This window comes from Myotis myotis, unplaced genomic scaffold, assembly GCF_014108235.1.
Source record: "Myotis myotis isolate mMyoMyo1 unplaced genomic scaffold, mMyoMyo1.p scaffold_m19_p_18, whole genome shotgun sequence".
Classification (NCBI taxonomy): Eukaryota; Metazoa; Chordata; class Mammalia; order Chiroptera; family Vespertilionidae; genus Myotis; species Myotis myotis.
In genome coordinates this window covers 5,210,215-5,232,848 of record NW_023416322.1, presented here as the reverse complement: position 1 = coordinate 5,232,848, position 22,634 = coordinate 5,210,215, and the positions used below count along the sequence as shown (strand labels likewise).

Sequence of the window (22,634 nt, the reverse complement as noted above, 5' to 3'; positions counted from 1 at the left end):
CTTTTTCATGTCCTCCATGGTCTCCCTATACTTATTGAGGGATTCATTAAATTTATCGGCGGTTTCCATAAAATTCTTGAAAAACCTTATAACCGTGGCCTTAAACTCTATATCCAATCGTTTGCTTTCCTCCATTTCTGCCATTTGTGACCTGTTTCTTTGTCTCCGCATTTTGGCAGCTTCCCTGTGTTGATAGAGTGGCCCTGTGCGCCAGGTGTCCTGTAGGGCCCAGTAGCTCAGCCTCCCCAGTTACCTGGGGTGGACACTCTTGGTGCACTCTTGGTGCCTTGGTTGTTGTAGAATCACTGGGAGGAATTGACCTCCAGGCCAATTGGCTGTGAGAATCAGCTGTGTCTAAAGTGGGAGAACTTCTGTGCTGAAGACACCCTTCTGGGGCAAGACTTGCTTCAGTGGGGCTTTGGTGCTCACTGAGTCTGCTCCCTGAGTGCGTCCCTTATGGATCTGAGGAGTTGCAGTCTGGATGGACCCCCTCTGACCACTGGGTACAGTGGCTCCTGGATCTAAGGAGGTGCTAATTCAGCCTCTGCCTGAGGCCACACAGCAGGAGCCACGAAGAGGCTCAGCTGTGAAGCAATGCAAGCCGCTGCGGGGCCTTGGGCCTTCTCTTGGAAGTTCCGGGTCTGCCTGGTTCGGCTGCAGTTAGGTACATTCACATGCAAAAGCCTCTGCCGCAGCCTGGGTGGGGCGGGGTCTCAGGGAGTCAGAGGGCGGAGAAAGCGGCCATGGCCGATTCTCCGCCGGAGTGGCGCGTCTCAGTGTTCCGGTAACGGCTGCAAGCACCTCTGAGGGAAAGCCGCCCTCAAGTTCGCTCGCTGCCGGACAGACCAGCTTCTCCCCGTATGAGTCCTGGGTCCCCAGAGACTTCCCGGAACCGGAGTTCAGAGCAGTCAGGAGCTTGTGACTCAAAAAGTCAGCCGCGTCCTCAGGTGCTACCCCCTTTCCTCGCGCGCGCGCGCGCGCGCGCCGCCGTACCTCCGCACTTCACCTCCGCAGCGCCTCTGGCTCTCAGCGTGCTTTTCTTTCCTTCTAGTTGTAGAATTTACACTCAGCCAGCCTTTCTGTTGTTCTGGATGATGTTTGCTCAGTCCTTTGCGGTAATTTTCAATTGTTGTGTGAGGCGATAATTTCCCGGTGTTTACCTATGCCGCCATCTTAGTTGCTCCCTATATATATATATTTTTAAGTGAGCCTCACTAGGGGAAAGGTTAATGGAGAAGGGGTTACCACTGGTCTGGCCACATTAGGTAACTGAGCTACAGCATTCCTCTCCATCTCATTTCTCTTCTCTGTCCTCTGGCCAGATAGAAAGGAGGGGAGGTAGAGAGGACCTGCCCCCCGGCTTCTTCCTCAGTCAGAAATGTCTTGGTGACCTGCCTGTTTCAGTCCTCGCCTGTGACCTTGAACTCTGCTCTAGGGGTTGTCTCCTTTCTTGCTAGTTGATGGGATTGCTGATTCTCCTCCTATTAAGCTGCAGCGGGTTCTTGGAAAGGACTGGCCAGGTGCCGGAGTTATCTTTAGCTCGCCCACGCTGAGAATAAGATGGGGAGATCCAGCAGATGGCAGAGCTCAGCAAAAGCTGGCCACGTCCTGACCTTTGTTCTCAGAACCATTTGGGCTCTTGCAGCTGGAGCAACACCCGCGTGAAGGACTCCTAGTGGACACCCTAATCCAAATCCTGTTTCATTCATGAGGAATGTGAGGCTTGAGACTGGACATAACTTTCCCAAGGACACGAAACGATGGGGTGGTGAAGCGAGGCCCACGCACCAGGGCTCTGCCCAGCTGAGATGACAGCCCTTCCCCTTGGTGTAGTTCTCATCCAGCTCGGCCTTCGAGCCACCTTATCTTCCATTCAAAGTTCAAGCAACAGCGAACATGAACCAAGGAAAGTAATTGTCTTTTCCTCACCAAACCAAGGGGGTCCTGCCCACCTGACATCTGACCCTCCAATGTTCTCTGGTCTCCACTCCTGATCTTCTAAACTTCATGCTGCATTCAGGCCTCCCATCCAGGTCTCCCTCAGACCACTCGAGACCCTGCAGGTACATTTGCAGACCCCACTCTCACGCTTCCTGCTCAAGGTGGGAGGGGACCAGGAGGCTGGTAAGAAATGGTGGGTAGCCGAAACCGGTTTGGCTCAGTGGAGAGAGTGTCGGCCTGCGGACTGAAGGGTCCCAGGTTCGATTCCAGTCAAGGGCATGTACCTGGGTTGTGGGCACATCCCCAGTGGGAGATGTGCAGGAGGCAGCTGATCGATGTTTCTCTCTCATCGATGTTTCTAACTCTCTATCTCTCTCCCTTCCTCTCTGTAAAAAATCAATAAAATATATTTAAAAAAAAAAAAAAAAAAAAAAAATGGTGGGAAACAATAGGACGCTTGCCAGAGAACCTACCCTGCTTGAGGCCAGTGCAGCCCAGGCTGTGGGCATGGGAGCAACCTGTTCAACATCAGCCGGCCCTAGCAGGCACAGCATGCCGGGCTGAGCAAGCACCACACGGGTCCTCTCTACATGTTTACGAGGAGGCCTCAACCTCTAGCCTTCCTCTTGGTCCTCCAGAGGAATAGCAGCCCTGACTGTTTACTGGGCCTTAGCAACCGCAGCCCGCCGGACAGAGCCTGTGGAAAGTGGGGGAGAGGTCAATGGAAACAACTAGCTCATGCCTGGAACTGCCCCGGCATCTGGGGAAGCTGCCGGGTCCCATGCCTCTGGCTTTGTTCGGCAAGGCCACCTGCCAGCAGAGGCAGGAAGCCAGGCAGGGACGAGTCCAAGAATGGTCTGATTTTCCTGGTACTTTGTCTTTGAGGCGAGACATCTGACCCCAAGTGGTCACTCTAACCTTTGTCCCCCTTTCCCCTGTTTCAGGGGCAGAGGATGTGTGTGCATAGAGGTGTGTGTACAGGGGGTCGGGGCGGATAGGGCGAGCCGGGATGTGTTCCTCCTCTACTGTCTTTTGTCTAGAATCTTCTTTGCTCCCATTCTTGAAGTTCCCAGGCTGGCATTGGTGAGGTATAGGGCATTGGCTGTAACACCAACAAAGACACAGATATGGCTGGCCAGATTTGGAATTGGGGGGGGGGGGGGGCGTGTCGGGGGGGGGGGGGAGAAGGGTACAGAAGATTTTTCAGTGTCTTTTGATTCTGTTTCTTGCGGATTTCTCCCTAGTCATCTCACAGGCTATAGTGTGACTGGGAAACCCCAGGGGCGGGTCCTCTCCCTACCCCGACTCCACTTACAACACCTCACAGAGCTAGAAAAAGAACACATCAATCATCACAAATTACTCAATACTGGAATGTTCTGTTTCTATTCCAGTCTCCTTCTCTGTTCTCTTGGCTGCTTCTACTGTAACACCTACTACTGCATCCATATGGGGCTTTTAAGGGCCTTCCCTCAATGAAGTCACAGGCCCTATTCATTCTTTGCAACGGGGTCAGAAAGACCTAATATAAGGTTGCCGCTCTCTGTCACTTGATGCTGCAGGGAATTCAGTGTGCCAGCCTGAATGAGGTTGGGAATTTCTTTCTTATTTTGATTGATTGATTGATTTGAGAGACAGGAAGGGAGAGAGAGAGAGAGAGAGAGAGAGAGAGAGAGAGAGAGAGAGAGAGAGAGAGAGAGAGAAGCATGGATTTGTTGTTCTACTTATTTGTGCATTCCTTGGTTGATTCTTGTATGTGCCCTGACTGGGGATCGAACCCACAACCTTGGCAGAGCAGGGGCCATGCTCTAACCAACTGAGCTATCTGCCAGGGAGGGGAATTTCCTGAAGGTTCTCCTGCATCCCATCTTTATGGCTTTCAGATGTGCAGTCGGGTTGCTATCTGTGCTTGCCTCCTGATTCAGTCCTTATTCCGCACACGCAGCTAGCCTGTGACTGCTGCATGTCAAGTGGCTGGAACCAATCAGCTCATCGAGGGCCTTCTCAGAGCCAATCAGAGCCGAGGGAAGTGACCTCACCCAAGGGAGAGCTGTGTAGGCGAGGAAGCATCTCAGAGCTGAGTGTCCCTAAGTCACTCCACTCCACCCCACCCTCCTTAGTTCCTGTAAAGCAACACCACCTCCCCTCTCCCTCCCAAAGAAGGAAGTGAGAAGGGCTAACTAAATTCCACATAGGAAAAACAAAACAACTGCAGCTTAGCCACACAGTGGCTTCTAGAAGCAGAGAACAGAATATTCAGTGGGCTTCACCTACACAAACTATTCCCAGTGGTGTCTCCGTGGCCTGGAAGCGGGTGAGTGTGCTGAAGAAGACTCAGCACCTCCCCCGTCTTCCCTCTCCACACCTGGCTTCCTGGACTCTCCCCACAAAAATAGCTGCAATCATTCTCTGTAAACAAGGACAAGCTCAAGGCCAAGTGTGGGAAAGAGAGGGCCTGCGTCGCTGTGAGCACATGAGGACAGGCACAATCCTGTCCCGTGGCCGGAGGCTCAGGCATCAGCTGATCTTCGGGGCCAGCGCTGTTCTTCTCCACTGCTCTGCACAGCCCCTCAGATGAGCTTCTTGAATGTTCCTGGTACGGCTAGATTGGGAGCACGTGTCCCACCGCTGGGGTGGGCGGGAAGGGAAAAGAACAGGAAGGCTGTAACCCCCAGGTGTCCCACTGGACTCTGACAGGGAAGGAGAGAATGGCTCAGTGAGGCATCCCCTTCATTCCTCCAGCCCTCTCCCACCAGGCCTCACCCTGAACAAAAAGACAGATTTTAAAAAAAAGTTTTTATTTAAAAATATAAAACTGGCCTTACTCCTCCTAACTGCTCCCACCCCCAATCATCTCCGCCAAGAACTATAAAAAGTGGGTAAGGGCATGTGTACAGCTGTCTCAGGTCTAACAGTTCCAGTTCTTCTTTCGACCCTCCTTTCTCCCTTTCATACAAGCAGACATGGGTCCCCTGCCCTTTCGCCAAGATCTCAGAAGTGACACAAGGGCAGAGGCAGGGGAAGGGTAGGAAAGAGAGCTGTCTGTCGCCATTCTCCATTTCCGTCTCCACAGACCAAACAGGTTATCTCAGTGGTTCTCAACCTTCTGGCCCTTTAAATACAGCTCCTCATGTTGTGACCCAACCATCAAATTATTTTCGTTGCTACTTCATAACTGTAATGTTGCTACCGTGATGAATCGTCATGTAAATATCTGATATGCAGGATGGTCTTAGGCGACCCCTGTGAAAGGGTCGTTCGATCCCCAAAGGGGTCACGACCCACAGGTTGAGAACCGCTGGGTTATCTGGACACTGAGCGAAAGATCTCCTTGTCCACAAAACCAAGTAATAGGCACAGTGCCTCTCTGTATCCTACATAGAAAGGTACGAAGGTCCAGGGTGCTGTTTAAGGTCCTTATTCAGTAGATAGCTTCATCCATATTGTCATCACTGTCAACCCCAAAGTCCTCTCCATTGTCGAAATATGACATGATGTAATCCGTTTCCTGTAGTACAAAGGAAAGAAAAGTCAGGCGTGCTTTTGGCATTCTCCTTCCTCCCTGTGTACCCGGTCCCTTCCCTCCCAACCACACCCTCTAGGCCGGGAAACCCCGTCCAGCTGTGGCCGGCTTGTAGAGGAGCCTGCGGGCAGATGCCATGAGGGCACTATCTCCTTTGGCTCTGCCACCCTCTGAAAAGAACATCCCTGGTGAGCAGAGTTGAGATCCCCAGAGCTAATGAGAGCAACAGGGCAAGAGAGAGGAACTGCGGGCGGAAAGCAGTCTCCTCACCTCTTCATGTTCTTCTTCGTCGTACTCCTCCTCTTCTTCCTCTTCCTTCTCTTCTTCTTCTTTCTCCTCGTCTTCCTCTGAAGTTACTTCTTCCTCCTTCTTCTCCAGAGTCTTTTTTTTTAAGATTTTGTATTGATTTTTAGAGAGAGAAACATCATTCATCAGCTGCCTCCCACCAGGGATTGAGCCCACAAGTGGGGCATGTGCTCTGACCGGGAATAGAACTAGCAACTTTTCAGTGCACAGGTCAACGCCCAACCAACTGAGCCACACCGGCTAGGGCCTTCTCCAGGGTCTTATGTGAAGATGAATAGGAAGACAAACTCAGACTCAGCGCACAGAAGGGAAGAAGTGAGGCACACATGGGCCGAAAAGGAGGGCATGGACCTGGGGCTCAGGCCCCGTGCACATTTCCTCCTACCTCTAGTTTCTGTATTGTTTCCTCTTTATCTTCTGTGGTCTTGGGGGGTCTCTTGGGAAGTAGAATGGTGGTCCCTGGTGAGAAGATCAAAAATTGAACCATTAGCCTGGCGGGTGTGGCTCAGTGGTTGAATGGCAACCATAAACCAGGAGGTCACAGTTCAATTCTTGGTTAGGGCACATGCCCAGGATGTGGGCTCAATCCCTAGTAGGGGGCATGCAGGAGGCAGATGAGTGATGAATCTCTCTCATCATTGATGTTTCTATCACTCTTTTCCTCTATGAAATCAATAAAAAAAAAAATGTATATTTTTAAAAGTGAACCATCAGAGAGCAAACTTCCTACATTTCTACCACCTTCCTGCAAAGACCATGTTACTCTACTGCCCTCGTGTGGCCACCAAGGTGTCCAGCAACAACACTGGGTGCTCGGAGTAGGAGTAGGAGTAGGAGGGCAGGAGGAGAGCTCTTTTCCCTCTTTTTCCAGACACACTCACGCTCCTTCTGTAGCTTCCGCACTCGGATCCTTAGCTCCCGGGGTAGACGTCGCCAGTCTGGGAATAGTGGGAAAGTAGAAGTCAGTCCGACCCTGCCTGGGGTGAGGGGGGCTTCTGTGAAGGATGACTGGTTCTAGAGATACGGGTTGGGGTGAAGGTGAGGAAGGAAGGGGTTGGGTCAAAGTTGCTTGGAACGAAACTGTGGCTTGGATGCCTCCAGGGGAGTGAGGGCTAGTTAGCAGGGTTTTAGGTGGAACCTGAGTGTTGACTAGTATACGTAAGGGTCCAGTTTGTAAATACTGAGGGGGTGGCGGGGGCACAGAAGAGGGTGAATAGGGTGACGGCCAGTGTGGAGACATTTGCAAGAAGGGCAGTCAGTGAAAGGACCCATCACCTACCAGGGTTCCAGTCGATGGCACTGTCAATCGGCCCCGACATCTGATATTTGTCTGAGTAACGCTCCACATCTGAGGGGTCAGAGGCCAAGGGTCAAAGCTTTATCCTCCCCGAGGCCTCGACCAGGGTTGTTCCTCAGGGCCCAGCCCTGTCAGTACTTAGGAATTGTCTGTTCCCTCAGCCCACACCCAGAGCCCAGGGGTCAGCTTCATGAGGACCTTCAACAGTCTGTAACCTGTCTCTTTCCACCTAAAAGTATGATTTTTTTTTGTTATCTCCCTTAACCCAAAGGCATGAGTCTATCAAGAGGTAGTGATACAGTAAAAAGCACATTGGGGCCCTGACCAGTGTGGCTCAATGGATAGAGCGCCGGCCTGCGGACTGAAGGGTCCCAGGTTCGATTCCAGTCAAGGGCATGTACCTTGGTTGTGGGCACATCCCCAGTAGGAGGTGTGCAGGAGGCAGCTGATCGATGTTTCTAACTCTCTATCCCTCTCCGTTCCTCTCTGTAAAAAATCAATAAAATATATTTTTTAAAAAACGTATACTGGAGACAAGGAACCAGGGCTCCCATATTCCCTTTGCTCCTTGTTCATGGGACTAACCTCCATGAGCCTTTCCGCTCCCCGAGCTTCCACTTCTAGGGAACACACTGTATTTCCACAGCAGTTAATAAATACCCACTATCCCAGGCCTCCCACGTGCACCCGCTCCTCCAGTCCCTCTTGGTCTCCCCGACTTCTCCACGATCCGCTAACCAGAAAGGTAACCCTTTAGTTAGCAGGGTATCTCCTAGGCCTAACACCAGCCCCTCTTCTTTTTTTTTTTTTTTTTTTTCCAGCCCCTCTTCTGATTGCTTGGTGCCTGTAATATCCAGATGGTTAAAAATTATAATACATCCCCCGCTTTATACGGGTGCAATACTTCACCGCCTGCTGTCCCAAAACTATTGCAAAACACAAAACCAATCGTGGACAGTGTCATGTGTTTCGAATTCAGGGGTGATTATTATGATCTCCCCACTGAGATGGTGAGCGTCCTGGCATCGCTGGCCCCAGTAGGCACTGCCCCGGGAGGCACTCGGGACGGGATACTAGCATCCGACTGACCTCTCTTGGGGACCGCTGGCCGGATGAAGTAGGGGAGCTGCCTCATGGCCCCCCGCAGCTCCTGCTTCAGCGCCAGGACATACTCCCCTTCCTCTCCTGAGGGCAGAGGCACAGGGCGGAACTCCAGGGGCTAAGGAGACGGGGCAGTGGTCAGTCCGGGTAGAAAATGCTGGAGCACAATCCAGGAGGGTGTCGCCCCCCAGCTCAATCCCATGCGCCTGCTGAGCAAAGGGCCAGACGAAAAAAGGGGAGCAGCACAGCATGGTGAAAGTTGGGGAGCCAGGGCTCCGAGAAGTCAGGTAGACACTTCCCGGCCTGGAGAACATCCATGGGAGCTGGGTGCACAGGGACAGGGAGGAGCAAGGTAAGGATGGTTTCATGACGGCCCAGGAGACTCCAGGCTCACATACAGGCAGCCAGGGGCACCTGGGAGGCCTGGCAGGGAGGGCAGACACTCACGGGGAAGAGTGGTGAAGGCTGCAGGGTGGGTGGGGGCAGAGCATCCCCCTTCCCAATGCCCACGGCCTCCATGTTGAAGGTCAACTGGCCGCGGCCCCGACCCCGGCCCCGGCTGGCCATGGTGGAAGCGGCCTGGGTATTCAGAGATCCGATGCGAAACACCTGATGAAGATAAAAACAGAGAGAAACAGCGCAGGAGAAGGGGTAGGAAACAGAGAGGTATATGACACGCAATCTTTTCCCCTGGGAATCTGAAAAGCCAGTGTAATTCAACAGGTTTCGATTGAGAAGGCACAGGCCAGGCAGAATATTTCTGGAAATATAAACACGGATGAGACGTGGTCTCAACCAGACAGATAACTGCAATATAGTGTAACTGAAGCCCAAAGGGGAAAGTGATTAGAGCCTTGGAAAAAACTCCCTTGCATCCCTAAGATAGTCTGATGTTTGTCACCATCTGCAGAGCTACTTTTCAAATCTAGTTCCTTTTTTTTTTTATGACCTTTTCATTCTTTCTCTCCCTGGTTTTCCAAACCCAACCAAGCCCACTTGAATCCAATGCAGTGCATTTCAACAACACATTTATTCAGAATATGCCACGAAAAAAGTAGTACGACAGGCACTGTGGGGGCACAGGAATAAGTCATCAGTCTCTGTCAGTGGCGGGTGTGTGGGGGGTGTAGGGGTGTGTGTGGGGGGGGCAGAGAGGAGAACAGTTACAATCAAATTGATCTTTTAAGACACCGCTTGGGAGCACAGAACTTAGAATTGGAAGGACCCGCGTGCAGTACTAGTGGAGCTAGTTGTTGTTGTTGTTGTTGTCTTAGTGTGAGTCATTCTGGTAAGCTGTGAGTCATTCTGGGTCTGGTGGTATTTTCCTAAGGAGAGCGTGTCCATTCTCCCCCATGGCGGCCCATCCCACGGGGATTGACGCTGATGAATCGAAAGCTCCTCTTGCTACTGAACTGAACTCTGCCTCTTGTCATCATCAGACTTGCGGGGACTCAGATGCAGCTAGCATGGGGGATAAAGTCACCAAGTGAAAATGAAACTTGCCCGGCCCGGGGTGGTTCAGTGGCTGAGCACGGACACAGGCCCGGGTTGTGGGCTGGATCCCCAGTGTGGGGCGTGCAGGAGGCAGCCGATGAATGATTCTCTCTCATCACTGATGTTTCTATCTCGCTCTCCCTCTCCCCTCCTCTCTGAAATCAATAAAAATATATTTTTTTAAAATGAAACTTGAAAAAAATGATACCCAGTAGCAAGGAACATACCTAGCACCCAGATCTTGGTTTCTAATACTATTTTCTAATAAACGGAACCAAGGCTTCTTGAAGAAATTGCTAATTCTAGGATGGGGGCAGGAAATATACACCATGAGCCTGAAGTACCTTCTAGGGCCAGTCAGTGCTAAGACAACAACAACAAACAAAAAAAACCACCACACATTGATGGGGCTACGTCAACGGAGCATACGAGTCAAGTGGAAGAGCTCCCAATGGCCAAAGCCAGAACAATTTGAACAATAACATAGAGCAGTATTGGATTATTACCCCAAAGCATAAACCAAATATCCAGGAGTTCACACTAGTATAAATAAATGACTGAATAAATCAATTCATGGGGGAGAAAAAAAATCTCTCATGAAGAATTCCAAATCCATTGTGTGGACTCCCCTAAAGACAGAGGGTAGAACTCCCCTCTCCTTAAGTGCTGGCTGTGTATGGGGAATTTTGTCCAAAGCGTATAGTTTTGAAAGGGTAGGGTTGTAACTTTACAATGGAGAAACTGCACGAACACTAACTACTTCTGCCAGGTGACCAAGATCAATAGCAACAATCTTAAATCAGGTCGTGAATTTGTACCCTTAATATTGAAGTGATGAAATGTCACTTTACCACTTTACCTCTGTGACCCCCCCCCCCCAAATCCACAACCCCAGTCTACTCAGGAGAAAAACATCGGACAAATTCCAGCAGAAGAGCATCCTATGGGCCTGACCAGTACTTTCTAACACTGCCAGTCACCCAAAACAAGGGAGGTCCACCCTTCCATCGTAACAGGGGAGAGCAGTCCTAGTGGTAGGTAGTATTCTTAAAAATAAAGAACACCATCCCTTTTGTCTTCTGATCATAGAATATACATTTATTCTAGAAAACTTGGAAACACATAAAGGTATAAAGAAAAAAAATACTTATTATTTCATGATGACCGCCATCTAGTAAGAACCATTATTAATATTTTAACATGTATCCTTTTAATTTCATTTCCATGTGTATAAATACATGTACGTGTATACACACACACACACAATAGGACCATGACAACTAAATGTAATGTTGTATACTGGATGGAATCCCAGAACAGAAAAAGAGCAGCAGGTAAAACTAAGGAAGTGTGACACAAGTGTGACTTTAAATAATTACAATGTATCAATATGGTTTCATAACTGTAACTTATGTACCATACTAATATATGGTGCTAATAATACAGGAAACTGTTCCAGGGCATAGAGAAATTTTCCGTACTATCTCTCCAGTTTTTCTGTAAATCTAAAATTGTTTCAAAAAATAAAATCTATTTTTAAAAACCTTGAGTAGCACTTTAAATCCAGTTTCTCAGACCTTCCTTGCTTTTATGACTTTGGCCGGTTTGAAGAGAACTGGTCAGGTATATGATAGGATGCTCCTCTGCTAGAATTTGTCTCATGTTTTTCTCCTGATTAGACTGGGGCTCGGGGCTTGGGGAGGAGAATCCCAGAGGTAAAGTACCATTGCATCACGTCATATTAAGGGTACATAGTAACACCTTGTTAGAGAACAATAAGAAATAATACAGTACCTAATTAAGATCTCTTAAATTGGTGATTCATAATGTCATTGTTCCCACAGTCCAGAGAAGGGAGAAAACTAGGAGGTCTGGGATGGTGAGGGAGGATTTATAAATAACAAAGTCTCAAGTTTGGAAGAGCTCTTAGAAGGCATGTATTCATTCAGGGAACAAATATTTATTGAGCATCTACTACGTGCCAGATATAATGCTAGATAATGGGGATCATAGTGAATCCTCTAGGCTTGCATCCTTCCTCCGATAAACCATATTTAGTACATTGTTATTCATCTTCTATTTAACATCTTTAATGAGAGAACGCCCTATCTCACTTTGTATGTCCTGTCATGTTTGGATATTTGTGCTTCAATTAATATTCAACAAACACTCTAGACCAGCGGTTCTCAACCTGTGGGTCACAACCCCTTTGGCGGTAGAATGACCCTTTCACAAGGGTTGCCTAAGACCATCCTGCATATCAGATATTTACATGACGATTCATAACAGTAGCAACAGTACAGTTAGGAAGTAGCAATGAAAATAATTTTATGGCTGGGTCACAACATGAGGAACTGTATTTAAAGGGCCAGAAGGTTGAGAACCACTGCTCTAGACAAAAAAAATATATGGCTAAATAAAGGGCATTTTACAAAAATTAGTTATTTAAAAATATTTTTAAATAGTTATAAAGTAATCTATGTTGCAAACATACACACACATTTATGAATAAAAATGTTCTTAAAGGATATACATTAATTTAAGGTGTGTTTTGGGGGTGCGGTTATTTGTAATTTAAGGTTTTCTTCTATACTGTTTTGTAATGAGAAAAAAATGTTGATTTAAATTTAAAAATATATACTAACAATAGTAGATGAGACTAGTAACATGTAGCAGGAAGGAGAGGGTAAAAGAATATGTGTCTGAGAAACTTGGAAAGTTTCAAGTCCAACTACCATGAAAAAATGTGAAGCAAAAGCTGGCTGTTAGTTAACAGACTGCATGGTGATCTGATTGACAGAGCGTATGAGGGAAGAGAGGTGGACTGGTGGACCCTGGAGTAAGAACCCATCACCGTGTCTTCGGGCCCTTTCAGGGAAAGAGCACTCCCACTGCTGGCTCCGGTCTCTTTCCACTTGACAGACAGTGGAGAGGGGAGCTGGGTGTTTGTTTGTTTGTTTGCCTGTTTGTTTGTTTTTAATATATTTTTATTGATTTCAGAGAGGAAGGGAGACGAAGGGAGAGATGGAAACATCAATGATGAGAGAGAATCATTGATCAGATGCTTCCTGCACGCCCCCTACTAGGGATTGAGCCCACAATCTGGGCATGTGCCCTTGACCGGAATCGAACCCAGAACCCTTCAGTCCGCTGGCCGACGCTCTATCCACTGAGCCAAACTGGCTAAGGCTGGGGCAGAGGGGAGCTGTTTTGACTGCAAAGCAGCCAGGAGTCAGGAAAAGGCCTTGCGTTTCTAATTCCATTTCCACATGCGTATCAAGTGGCTCCCAACAAAGTGCGGTAAAATAAGACAAATTTTTATCTAATTCAGGCAATAAACTAAACCATTCATCTCTACCCGACTCAGCTCAGTAATTACAACGAGTCTCTTATACTTAAGGTTGTGATTGTGTCTCAATTCTTGACAGTAAAGTCTCTTATAATCTGGTTCCAAACTAATCTTCTTTAATATCAACTGTCCCTAGTGTTCACCCCTGCATTCTCCCTCCCGTAAAACAACAACATCCCATACACATTATGCTCATCCCCATTATGTATAACTGTGTGTTACGGTACAAGTTATTGAGAACAGGTTGCAACAAAACATAGAGAAAAACAGTTACATGGAATTTAAGGAAGTTACATGCATGTAGTGGTTAAGAACATGGATTTGAATCCCAGTTCTGTCATTTCTTAGCTATATAACTTTAAGCTATTTTAAAAATATCTCTAAAACTGTTTCCTTCATCCTTAAAAGGGGAATAATAAAAACAAAATCATCTTCACTCACTTAACAAATATTTACTGCGTGCTTACTACGTGCCAGGCGCTGTTCTAAGAGATTCAGGGACTGAGGCCTAGAACACTCTAAGGTTTAGACTTTCCTATATTTGTAGTGAAAAATCACCCCAAAAGAATAAACATGCAAAAGACATGGACAATTGCCCTAACCAGTTTGGCTCAGTGGATAGAGCATCAGCCTCTGGACTGAGGGGTCCCAGGTTCAATTCCTGCATGTACCTTGGTTGCAGGCACATCCCCCAGTAGGGGATGTGCAAGAGGCAGCTGATCGATATTTCTCTCTCATCGCTGTTTCTAAATCTCTATTCCTCTCTGTAAAAAATCAATAAAATATATATATTTTTAAAAAAGACATGGACCATTGACAAAAGTCTGACTCTTTACCTGTCAAACTGACAAAGATTTAAATAATAATCAGGCTGTCATGAATTTTGTTGAGATGGACATTCTCATAATTCACTAGAACACAATCGTTTGAGGGGACAATTTGACCACTTGAATCAACAGCCTTTTTTATTTTTATACTTTTAGAAAGAGAGGAATGGAGAGAGAGAGAGAGAGAGAGACATCAATGATGCGAGAGAATCATTGATCAGCTGCCTCCTGCACACCCCACTGGGGATAGAGCCCGCAACCTGGGCATATGCCCTGACCAGAAATCGAATCCTGCCCTCCTGGTTCATAGGTCGACACTCAACCACTGCACCCACCAGCTGGGCCATAAAAGTGACTTTAAATAATATTTAAAAGAAAAAAAAATTCACAATATAATGTAAACTAAGGGGGAACATAATAAAAATTGCATTTATTGTATGACCCTATTTATGCAATACACACACACATATATATGTATACATGCAGAAAAGAAATAGAAAGGATACATATTAAAATATAATAATGGTTATCACTACATCATGGTCATGATATAATAGGTATTTTTCTTTATACCTTTATGTGTTTCCAAATTTTCTAGAATAAATGTATATTACTTCTGTAATCAGAAAACAAAAGGTAAGGTGTTCTTTATTTTTAAGAATGCTACCACTAGCACTGCTCTCGCCTTTCACAATGGAAGTGTGGGATGCAGTGTGTCAAGCTATATATTTGTTTAGAATATTTGTTGGATATCACTTGAAGAACAAATATCCAAAAATGGAATGACTGGAAAAGTGAGATAGGCTCATTTTACTAAAGACGATTAAATAGAAGCTGGATAACCATTTACTAAATATGGTTTACCCGACGAAGAATGCATGTCTAGAGTAGAGGATTTATTATGATCCCTCTTGTCTAGCACTGTCTGGCATATTGATTTATGCTCAATAAATATTTGTTGAATGAATGAATGAATGAGTGAACACAAGATATCTTAAGCTTTCTTCCAAACTTGAGACTTTGTGATTCATAAAATGCCTCCCCCCCGCCCCCCAACTATCCCAGTCTTCCTAGCTTTCTCCCTTCTCTGAACTGTGGGAGCAACTATAAAATGAACCACTACTTTTAAAAGCCCTTAATTATATACTGTATTGTACTGTATGTTGTCTTTTATGAATTGTTCCCTAACCACATTAGGAGTTTAAATTCTGATTCCCCAATCAATTCCATTCAATCAGCCTTCATTGGGCAATGTGTAGGAAGTATTAGAACCCGCCCTACAAAACCTTATATTCTGAGAAGACTAGAAACATTAAAGAGAGAGGGTGTACTAAGTACTCTAATAGAGGTATACATAAAATGCTAGCACCAGACTGGGAAACAATTAATTCTGGGGGGGGGAAAGGTGGTGCAAGAAAGCTACAGGTAGGACATGGGTAACCTTTCATCTGAGTCTTGATAGACAACAGAAGTCCGTCAGCCCCTGGGGAGGTACAGTTAACAGGTTCGAGGAAAGCTGATGCCATAGCAGAGTCGGAAGCACGAGAGCGTCTTTCCCACGTTCTGCTTTCATATCGGTTGCCTATGCGCACAAGAACGCTACGGTGTGGATCAATACCGCGATGGGAACCCAGGAGAGAGAGGGGAGGGAGCCCGCGGGGGCTGATCAGAAAGCTGGTTTGCTGTCTGTCTGTCTGTCTCGCAGCTGGCCCAGGCGAAGTAGTTCGGGAACTGTGGGACGGAACCAGGTCCGAGCCTCCAGGTGGGAGCCTTACCTGCCGCCCCTCCCCCAGCGCGAAGCCGAGGCCGCCGCCAACCTGGAATCCGCTGGTCTTCCTCGAGCCGGGGCGCTCTGGGCCCGCCTCCGCGAGCTCCCCATTGGTGAGTCCTCCCCGCCAATCTAGGAGGAGCGGCGGGGAGGTCCGCCCCTGGCAGCCGAGGAGGCGGAGGGAGGAGCCAGGCGGAACCGGGCGTGGGAGCCACTAGCGGAGGGAGACGGGGCTGCAGAATGAGCCAGGCTCCATTATTTTCCATCTCGTCTCAGGTGGAGGAGCCGCGGGCCAGCCCAGCGAGAGTTCACGAGGGGGCCTGACGCCCAGGTCTCACCAGCCGGCTCTGCGGGGACCCCACAGAGAAATGAGCCCCTATGGGGGCGGCTCGTTAGAGATGAGTCTTTGCGTGACGGCCTCACGTTTGGCCTCTGCTCCATGACTCCAGCCTTCCCTTCCACCCTACACTGCTTCCCCCCAGCACCACCAGTGAATACTGCTCGTATAAAAAATGTTTCTTTCCACAGTTTGGTAGTTACCAGGCGTGGAGGGGGATAGGGAAAGGTAGGAGAGGGTAAAGGGAAGAAAGGGTGATGGAAGGAAACTTGACTTGGGGTGGTGAACACATGATACAATATACAGATGATGTATTATAGAATTGCACCCCCGAAACTTGTATAAATGTATTATTCAATGTCATTGCAATATATTTAATTAAAAATTAATTAAAGATGGTTAAAATAAAATAAATAAATAAAAAAGAAAGAAAAAAATGTTTCTTTCCGTGGGTTGCTGCCATGTCTGAAAGAAGATGGGGAGAGGTTTGGGGGGAAGGAAGGTTAGGAATTGGAGAACTAGAGTGAGGGGACGCTGCAGGAGCCAGTGTTTCCTGCACTTTCCATTGCCTTCCAGCTCCTCTTCGCCCTTGGTAAGGGCACATGGTGGGAATGTTACAGAAGACGGAGAAGAACCATGCAACGCTCAGAGAGATAGAGTTACATTTTATGATGATGATGATGATGATGATGATGATGATTATGCACGGCCCAGAGGAAAAAATGTCTCTAGAATTCTGGGCCAAGTCACAAAGGAAATTTCCTGTATTTATACCTTTTTACCCTCTTTGTCTCCCAAATATGGGTTTTTTCCGGTCCCCTTTGCACAGTTCTATGTGCTGGGCCTTTGAGACCTCAACCAAAGGCTTGGCCTGACGCCAGCATGGATAACTTCGTCTGGGGAAGGTTTACGGCCTCTCTGGAACAGGGAGTCATCTTTTTTCCTGATTATTTAAGCCAGCAAGCATTTACAGAAGCCAAAAGAGCAGGGTTAAAATTTCAAACAGCAGTTTTTGTATAAGATGGGTGCTTCAGGAAGAGGAGTCTTACACACACACACACAAACATGGCCCAGAAACTGAGGGAAGAGCTCAGAGGGGTGATAAAATATAGGCGTCAAGAACCTCCGAGGTGTCAGAGCAATGGCCTGGGAGCAACACCTCTGGGCTCGGAAGGCTGCAGGGTGGTGGCAAGTGCGCCGTCTTTGGGATAAGACAGAAACGGAGCTGTGAGGCTTTGGAGAACTCACTTAACTTTACTAAGTCCCTGTTTCTTTTTTAAAAAAATATATTTGATTTTTTACAGAGAGGAAGGAGAGGGACAGAGTGTTAGAAACATCGATGAGAGAGAAGCATCAATCAGCTGCCTCCTGCACACCTCCCACTGGGGATGTGCCCGCAACCAAGGTACATACCCCTGACCGGAATCGAACCAGGGACCCTTCAGTCCGCAGGCCGATGCTCTATCTGCTGAGCCAAACCAGTTAGGGCCTAAGTCCCTGTTTCTTATAAAGTGAAGATAATTCCTTCTTTGTAGTGTTGTTGTGAGGACGGGAGATACGTATGTAAAGTACTTGGCACGTAGCTGCTGTCCAATAAGTGGTAGCTGGTAAAAATGGGCGGCTTCCCTGCAGTATTTCTCTCCCCCCTCCCCCCTTATTTTTAGGACCTTGTGTCCGGTGGCCTCCGGCCTCTGAATTATCTCAGGTGAGCTTTCCAAATCCTTGGGAAATTTTTCCTCACCCCCCATTTCCTCTGAAGCCTTCCAGCTGGACACAAACTCCCTCCTAAAATATGCAGATGGAAGCTATGGTAACCATGGAGACAGGGCAGGTGGCAAGGAGAGGCAGAGGCAGTGAGAGAAACCAATTGCGACCACAGGGGAGCGAGACTTGAGGAGCGATTTGGCCCGAGACTTCCACGCAAGATGAAAAAATAACCTAAGCAAGGCGAGTAAAGAGGCGCCAGGAGAGAGGATGTGGCACAAGGTTCGCTCTTGTCTCCGCGCACCCTCGCCCGCAAGAATATGGGAAGGAGGCATCCGGGAATGCCCCTGGCCTTTCCTAAAGATGACCCAAGGTCCCCGCCCTCCTCATACTTATTTAAGAGGCCCGTACAGGGAGCTGCGGTCCAAGCTCATCAGCGCTGTGTGCTCCGTTTGGGGGGGAGGGGGGGAGGGAGGAGTGGGGATGCTCCCCGGCGTCTGACTCCAGCTCGCCCTGACATTTAAACTGTGAGACGCCAGACACATCTCTTGCCGCTCTCCGCACAGCATGGACTCCGGCTGCGGATCCCCACCGCCGCCCCCCACCCCTCCGCACAGGGCGCCCCGTGCCCCGCGGTAGGTAGGTCAGGTCTGGCGCACAAGCGCGCAGGAACACGCCGAGCGAGCGAGAAGGGAGGTCTGCAGAAGCTCAAGAACGAATTTAGTTGGTGTCGGTCTGGATCTTCTAAGAATCCTTTAGGTTTGTTGGGACCGAAGGGCGGTCGGCTAAGCCAGGAAAATCAGGATTGGAGCTCCAGGTTTAGGGGTGTGTGTGTGCATGGGTGGGGGAACGGTTTGGTGCCCGACGCCCCCACCCGCGGAGACGAGGCTATAAATAGCAAGGCAGAGCTCCGCCTTTCGCACCCCCCCCCCCCCCAGCCTCTCTCCTCCCCAGCCGGCGCTGTGCCCGGGGCGCACCGGGAGGAGGGACCAGCATCCGATGCCCGGGCGCAGATACTGACACCAAGGGAATCCAGATGCCCCCCCACGCCATGTGGGCCCCCGGGAACCCGGCCCCACCACCCCGGCTGCCTGGCGGTCCCGGCCTCGGTTCTGGCCGGGCGGAGATTCTGCAGACATTCAGGTATCTATTTGGGCGCAAAGCCTGGGAGGGGAAAGAGCAAGGAGTGATGGGGACCAGAGCAGGGGCAAAAGAAACCCCCATTCTCCCCCACCCGTTTTAGGTCCCCAATGCCAGCTGCTTCCCTCCCCCCACTCAATTTATGGGGCGGTGGCAACCTCGACGAGGTTAGGAACGGGAATGTGTGTGTGAATGTATGGGTGCATGTGCGTGGGTGGGTGGCATTCAGCATCTGAGAGAGGGGGATTCCAAGTGCAGATGAGAAAAGGGGGGTGCTGGAAAGGTCTGAGGAGCCAGGGGGTGCGGATGGGGGGTACTTCTGAGCGTGCACGTACGCATTTGCACGCGCGCTGGTCTTTAATGCGGGTGCACCCTTCCCACCTTCTCAGGCATGCTCTGGGGGGAGGTGGCGGCTCCAGGCATGGGTTAGAGGAAGGGCTGTGTGCCATGCAGTGGAGATCTCTTCCACCCCCCGCCGGGTCCTTCCGCCGGTGCCTCAGTTTCCCTGCCTGGATCCATCGGTCAGATGTACCTCTTTCTTGCAGGGATTGGCTTCGCCACTGAGCCCTCAGGCCTCTTCCAGCCATCACCCCCACACCCCTAGCCTTCCCGGGCAGGCCCCGGCCCCGGCTCCATCCGTGCTCTCGCCCCAGCCGCAGCGATGCTGCACACGGAGGGCCACGCTCTTCTGCGCGCCGTGGGGCAGGGGAAACTGCGCCTGGCCCGCTTGCTGCTGGAGGGCGGCGCTTACGTGAACGAGGGCGATGCCCAGGGGGAGACTGCGCTGATGGCAGCTTGTCGGGCCCGCTACGACGACCCCCAGAACAAGGCGCGCATGATCCGCTACCTCCTGGAGCACGGCGCGGACCCCAACATCGCCGACCGCCTGGGGCGCACGGCGCTCATGCACGCCTGCGCCGGGGGCGGGGGCGCCGCCGTGGCCTCGCTGCTCCTCGCCCACGGCGCCGACCCCTCGGTCCGAGACCACACGGGCGCCTCGGCGCTGGTCCACGCCCTGGACCGCGGGGACCGCGAGACCCTGGCCACGCTGCTGGACGCCTGCAAGGCCAAGGGCACGGAGGTCATCATCATCACCACCGACACCTCGCCCTCGGGCACCAAGAAGACTCGGCAGTATCTCAACTCCCCGCCGTCCCCGGGGGTGGAGGACCCCGCCCCCGCCCCTCCGAGCCCGGGGGTCTGCACGTCGCCGTCGGAAATCCAGCTGCAGACTGCAGGGGGGGCGCGGGGGCTGCCCTCCCCCCGCACGCAGGAAGAAGAGGAGAAGCGGGACGTGTTTGAATTCCCCCTGCCCAAGCCCCCCGAGGACCCCTCGCCTTCCGAGCCGCTCCCCAAACCACCCCGCCACCCTCCCAAGCCGCTCAAAAGGCTCAATTCCGAGCCCTGGGGGCTGGTGGCTCCCCAGCCGGCCCCGCCCGCGGAGGGGAGGCTGGGGATGGAGCGCCTGACCGCCGACTTCAACGGCCTGACCCTGGGCGGCCGACCCCGGCTCTCCCGACGTCACAGCACCGAGGGCCCCGAGGGCCCGCCCCCGTGGGTGGAGAAGGGGACGGGCGGGGGCGCCCTCTCGCGCCGGAACACCGCGCCCGAAGCTCAGGAGGCCGGTCCCCCTTCTGGGCTGCGGCAGAAACTGAGCCGCATGGAGCCGGTGGAGCTCGACTTCCCCGACTCGCCGGAGGGCGGCCGCCCGTCGCTGGAGCGCCGCCGCTACAGCGCCTCCCCGCTGACTCTGCCCCTGGCGGGCTCGGCGCCCTCCCCGCGCCAGTCCCAGGAAAGCCTGCCCGGGGCGGTGTCCCCGCTGAGCGGGCGCCGGCGGAGCCCGGGGCTGCTGGAGCGCAGGGGCTCGGGGACGCTGCTCTTGGACCACATCTCGCAGACGCGGCCGGGCTTCCTGCCCCCGCTCAATGTCAGCCCCCACCCCCCGATCCCCGACATTCGCCCCCAACCCGGAGGTCGCGCGCCTTCGCTGCCCGCCCCTCCCCAGGCAGGGGCGCCAGGCTCTCCGAGGACCAAGCGCAAGTTGGTGAGGCGCCACTCGATGCAGAACGAGCAGATCCGCCTGCTCGGGGGCTTCCAGGGTCTAGGCGGGCCTGGGGAGCCGGGGCGCTGAGAGGAGGGACCGGAGCCAGGGTGGGATCAGGACCTTGACGGACAGAGGGAGAGCCAGCTCACACACTCACACACACACACACACACACACACACACACACACACACACCCCGGGCAGGGGGGTCTTCTGCATGTGCTCCTGGGCAAGGTGCGCGCACACATGGACAAGCGTGTCCACACGCACAGTTACTCTTATTCGCAGGGAAGGGTACGTCCTCCTTACTGGGCTTACAGACACGTGCATTCATGCCCTGGTTACTTCACAGGCTTATGAGAATTACCCACAAGCAAGGCACACAGGCCCCTTGTGCTAGGGCCCCACGTGGGACCCACATTCACTTGCATTTGTTGAGAGGCAGTAGGGAGCCCCCCTTATAGGTAGTCTGCAGTCCTTGCCCTCCTGCAGAAGCAGCCCCTTGCTTTCCGTGTGTGCCCTGAAACACAGCCCTCTCATGACTTTGCACACTCTGCCCTCCTCGTGACCATGTCACCCCGTTCTGCGGGTCTGGCTTCTCTCTCCAGGCCTGGCTCCCTGCCCACACCCTGCTCCCCGTCCTAACCATTGTTCGGGATATCTTTTCTCCTGGAGGGTTTCCTGCAGCAGTCCCGGCCTCGGTTCTGCTGCTGCCCTTCCTGCTCTCAGCTTTACCTCTCTACTTCCTGCTTTTCACTCCCACCCGGTCCCGCAGCCAATACCATACCACACGGCGCCTCATGTCCCCAGGGTGGGCCATGGGCTCCAGCTGCTCTTGTGTCTGAGCTTATGAACACCCTCGGCGGGTAGAAGTGGGGAGCAACCCCAAGTCACTCCTCTCTCCACTTGACATATCAAATAAATGTGTTCAGAAGTCTCTGTTTTGTCTCTGCAACCGAGGGGTGTGAGGTGTGGGGGATGAGGAATGTGGAGGGAGGGTGATGCTAACTGCAGCTATAATGACGTAGGGGTACTTAGAGGTTCCACCCACCTTCCTCCCTGGAGTCCAACTGACCAACTGTGGTTGTAGAAGAAAAGGCCAGTGTCCCGTGTCCTCCAGGGTTGACGGCATTAGGCATGCTCTCATTTCTCCGTCTCCTCTCGGTCCATCCTCAGAGTCTTTCACTTAAAAATCCTACGAAGAGTTCCTCCCTCCACCATCAGCAGACATATCCCAGGAGATTAATTTCCCTCTTTTCAAGCTTCCTATTTCTCACAGCTTTTCCTCTGGGTTCTAACTTTTATCTCACCAGGTGCATTTCATTCATCTGGATATCAGGAGAGGGGGAGAGAGAGAGAGAGAGAGAGAGAGAGAGAGAGAGAGAGAGAGAGAAGCATAAATTTACCTAGGTAAAAATGGCATAATGGGTAGCTGACAAAAGGGTGTTGTGTGTGTGTGTGTGTGTGTGTGTGTGTGTGTGTGTGAGAGAGAGAGAGAGAGAGAGAGAGAGAGAGAGAGAGAACTAGAAGAATCCAGCCTGACTGACAGAGTCTATGAACAAGGTATGTGTCTTCACCTGCTCTCTGGGCCTCTCAGTTTGCTAGTTTTCTGCACGTGCTCTAAGTCTCCCTCAGTCTAATAGGAGGTGAGGGAGCAGACCATTCTACTCTTTCTAACTCCCCCAACTTAGGATGTTTGAAATCAGAAAGTTACCCCACAATGTGGTATAATGAAAAGATCAAAACACTGGGAGTCCGAAGACCTATGTCGGAACCCCCACTCCTTGCCGCTTTCTAGCTCTT

The 22,634-nt window shown here is 50.9% G+C and overlaps 2 protein-coding genes across 3 annotated transcripts; one reads left to right on the top strand and one right to left on the bottom strand.

Moving 5' to 3' along the window:
• Positions 1-4,722: 4,722 nt before the first annotated feature.
• Positions 4,723-15,697, bottom strand: POLR3GL (RNA polymerase III subunit GL). Its single transcript, XM_036344408.1, has 8 exons — positions 15,614-15,697; positions 8,616-8,777; positions 8,157-8,286; positions 7,050-7,118; positions 6,652-6,708; positions 6,156-6,229; positions 5,735-5,845; positions 4,723-5,449 (listed from the first exon to the last, which is right to left on the bottom strand). The coding sequence occupies exons 2-8, from the start codon at positions 8,733-8,735 to the stop codon at positions 5,363-5,365; spliced, it is 648 nt and encodes a 215-aa protein (XP_036200301.1). The 5' UTR covers positions 8,736-8,777; positions 15,614-15,697; the 3' UTR covers positions 4,723-5,362.
• Positions 15,698-18,591: 2,894 nt separating this feature from the next.
• ANKRD34A (ankyrin repeat domain 34A) lies at positions 18,592-21,765 on the top strand. Of its 2 annotated transcripts, XM_036342227.1 has the most exons (3): positions 18,592-18,790; positions 18,891-18,954; positions 19,333-21,765. In XM_036342227.1, exon 3 carries the CDS (start codon positions 19,449-19,451, stop codon positions 20,916-20,918), a length of 1,470 nt encoding a protein of 489 aa, XP_036198120.1. In that variant the 5' UTR covers positions 18,592-18,790; positions 18,891-18,954; positions 19,333-19,448; the 3' UTR covers positions 20,919-21,765. The 2 variants fall into 2 exon arrangements, with proteins under 2 accessions (XP_036198120.1, XP_036198119.1); XM_036342226.1 differs by lacking the exon at positions 18,891-18,954.
• Positions 21,766-22,634: the final 869 nt, after the last annotated feature.

Excerpts from the sequence above, each read along its gene's own strand:
- ANKRD34A (XM_036342226.1), top strand. The coding sequence starts at position 19,449 with ATGCTGCACACGGAGGGCCACGCTCTTCTGCGCGCCGTGGGGCAGGGG.
- POLR3GL (XM_036344408.1), bottom strand. The coding sequence starts at position 8,735 with ATGGCCAGCCGGGGCCGGGGTCGGGGCCGCGGCCAGTTGACCTTCAAC. Across the intron at positions 7,119-8,156 it reads GCCAGCGGTCCCCAAGAGAG|ATGTGGAGCGTTACTCAGAC; the intron begins GTCAGTCGGATG and ends CTGACCCCTCAG. Across the intron at positions 5,450-5,734 it reads ACGAAGAAGAACATGAAGAG|GAAACGGATTACATCATGTC; the intron begins GTGAGGAGACTG and ends TTTGTACTACAG.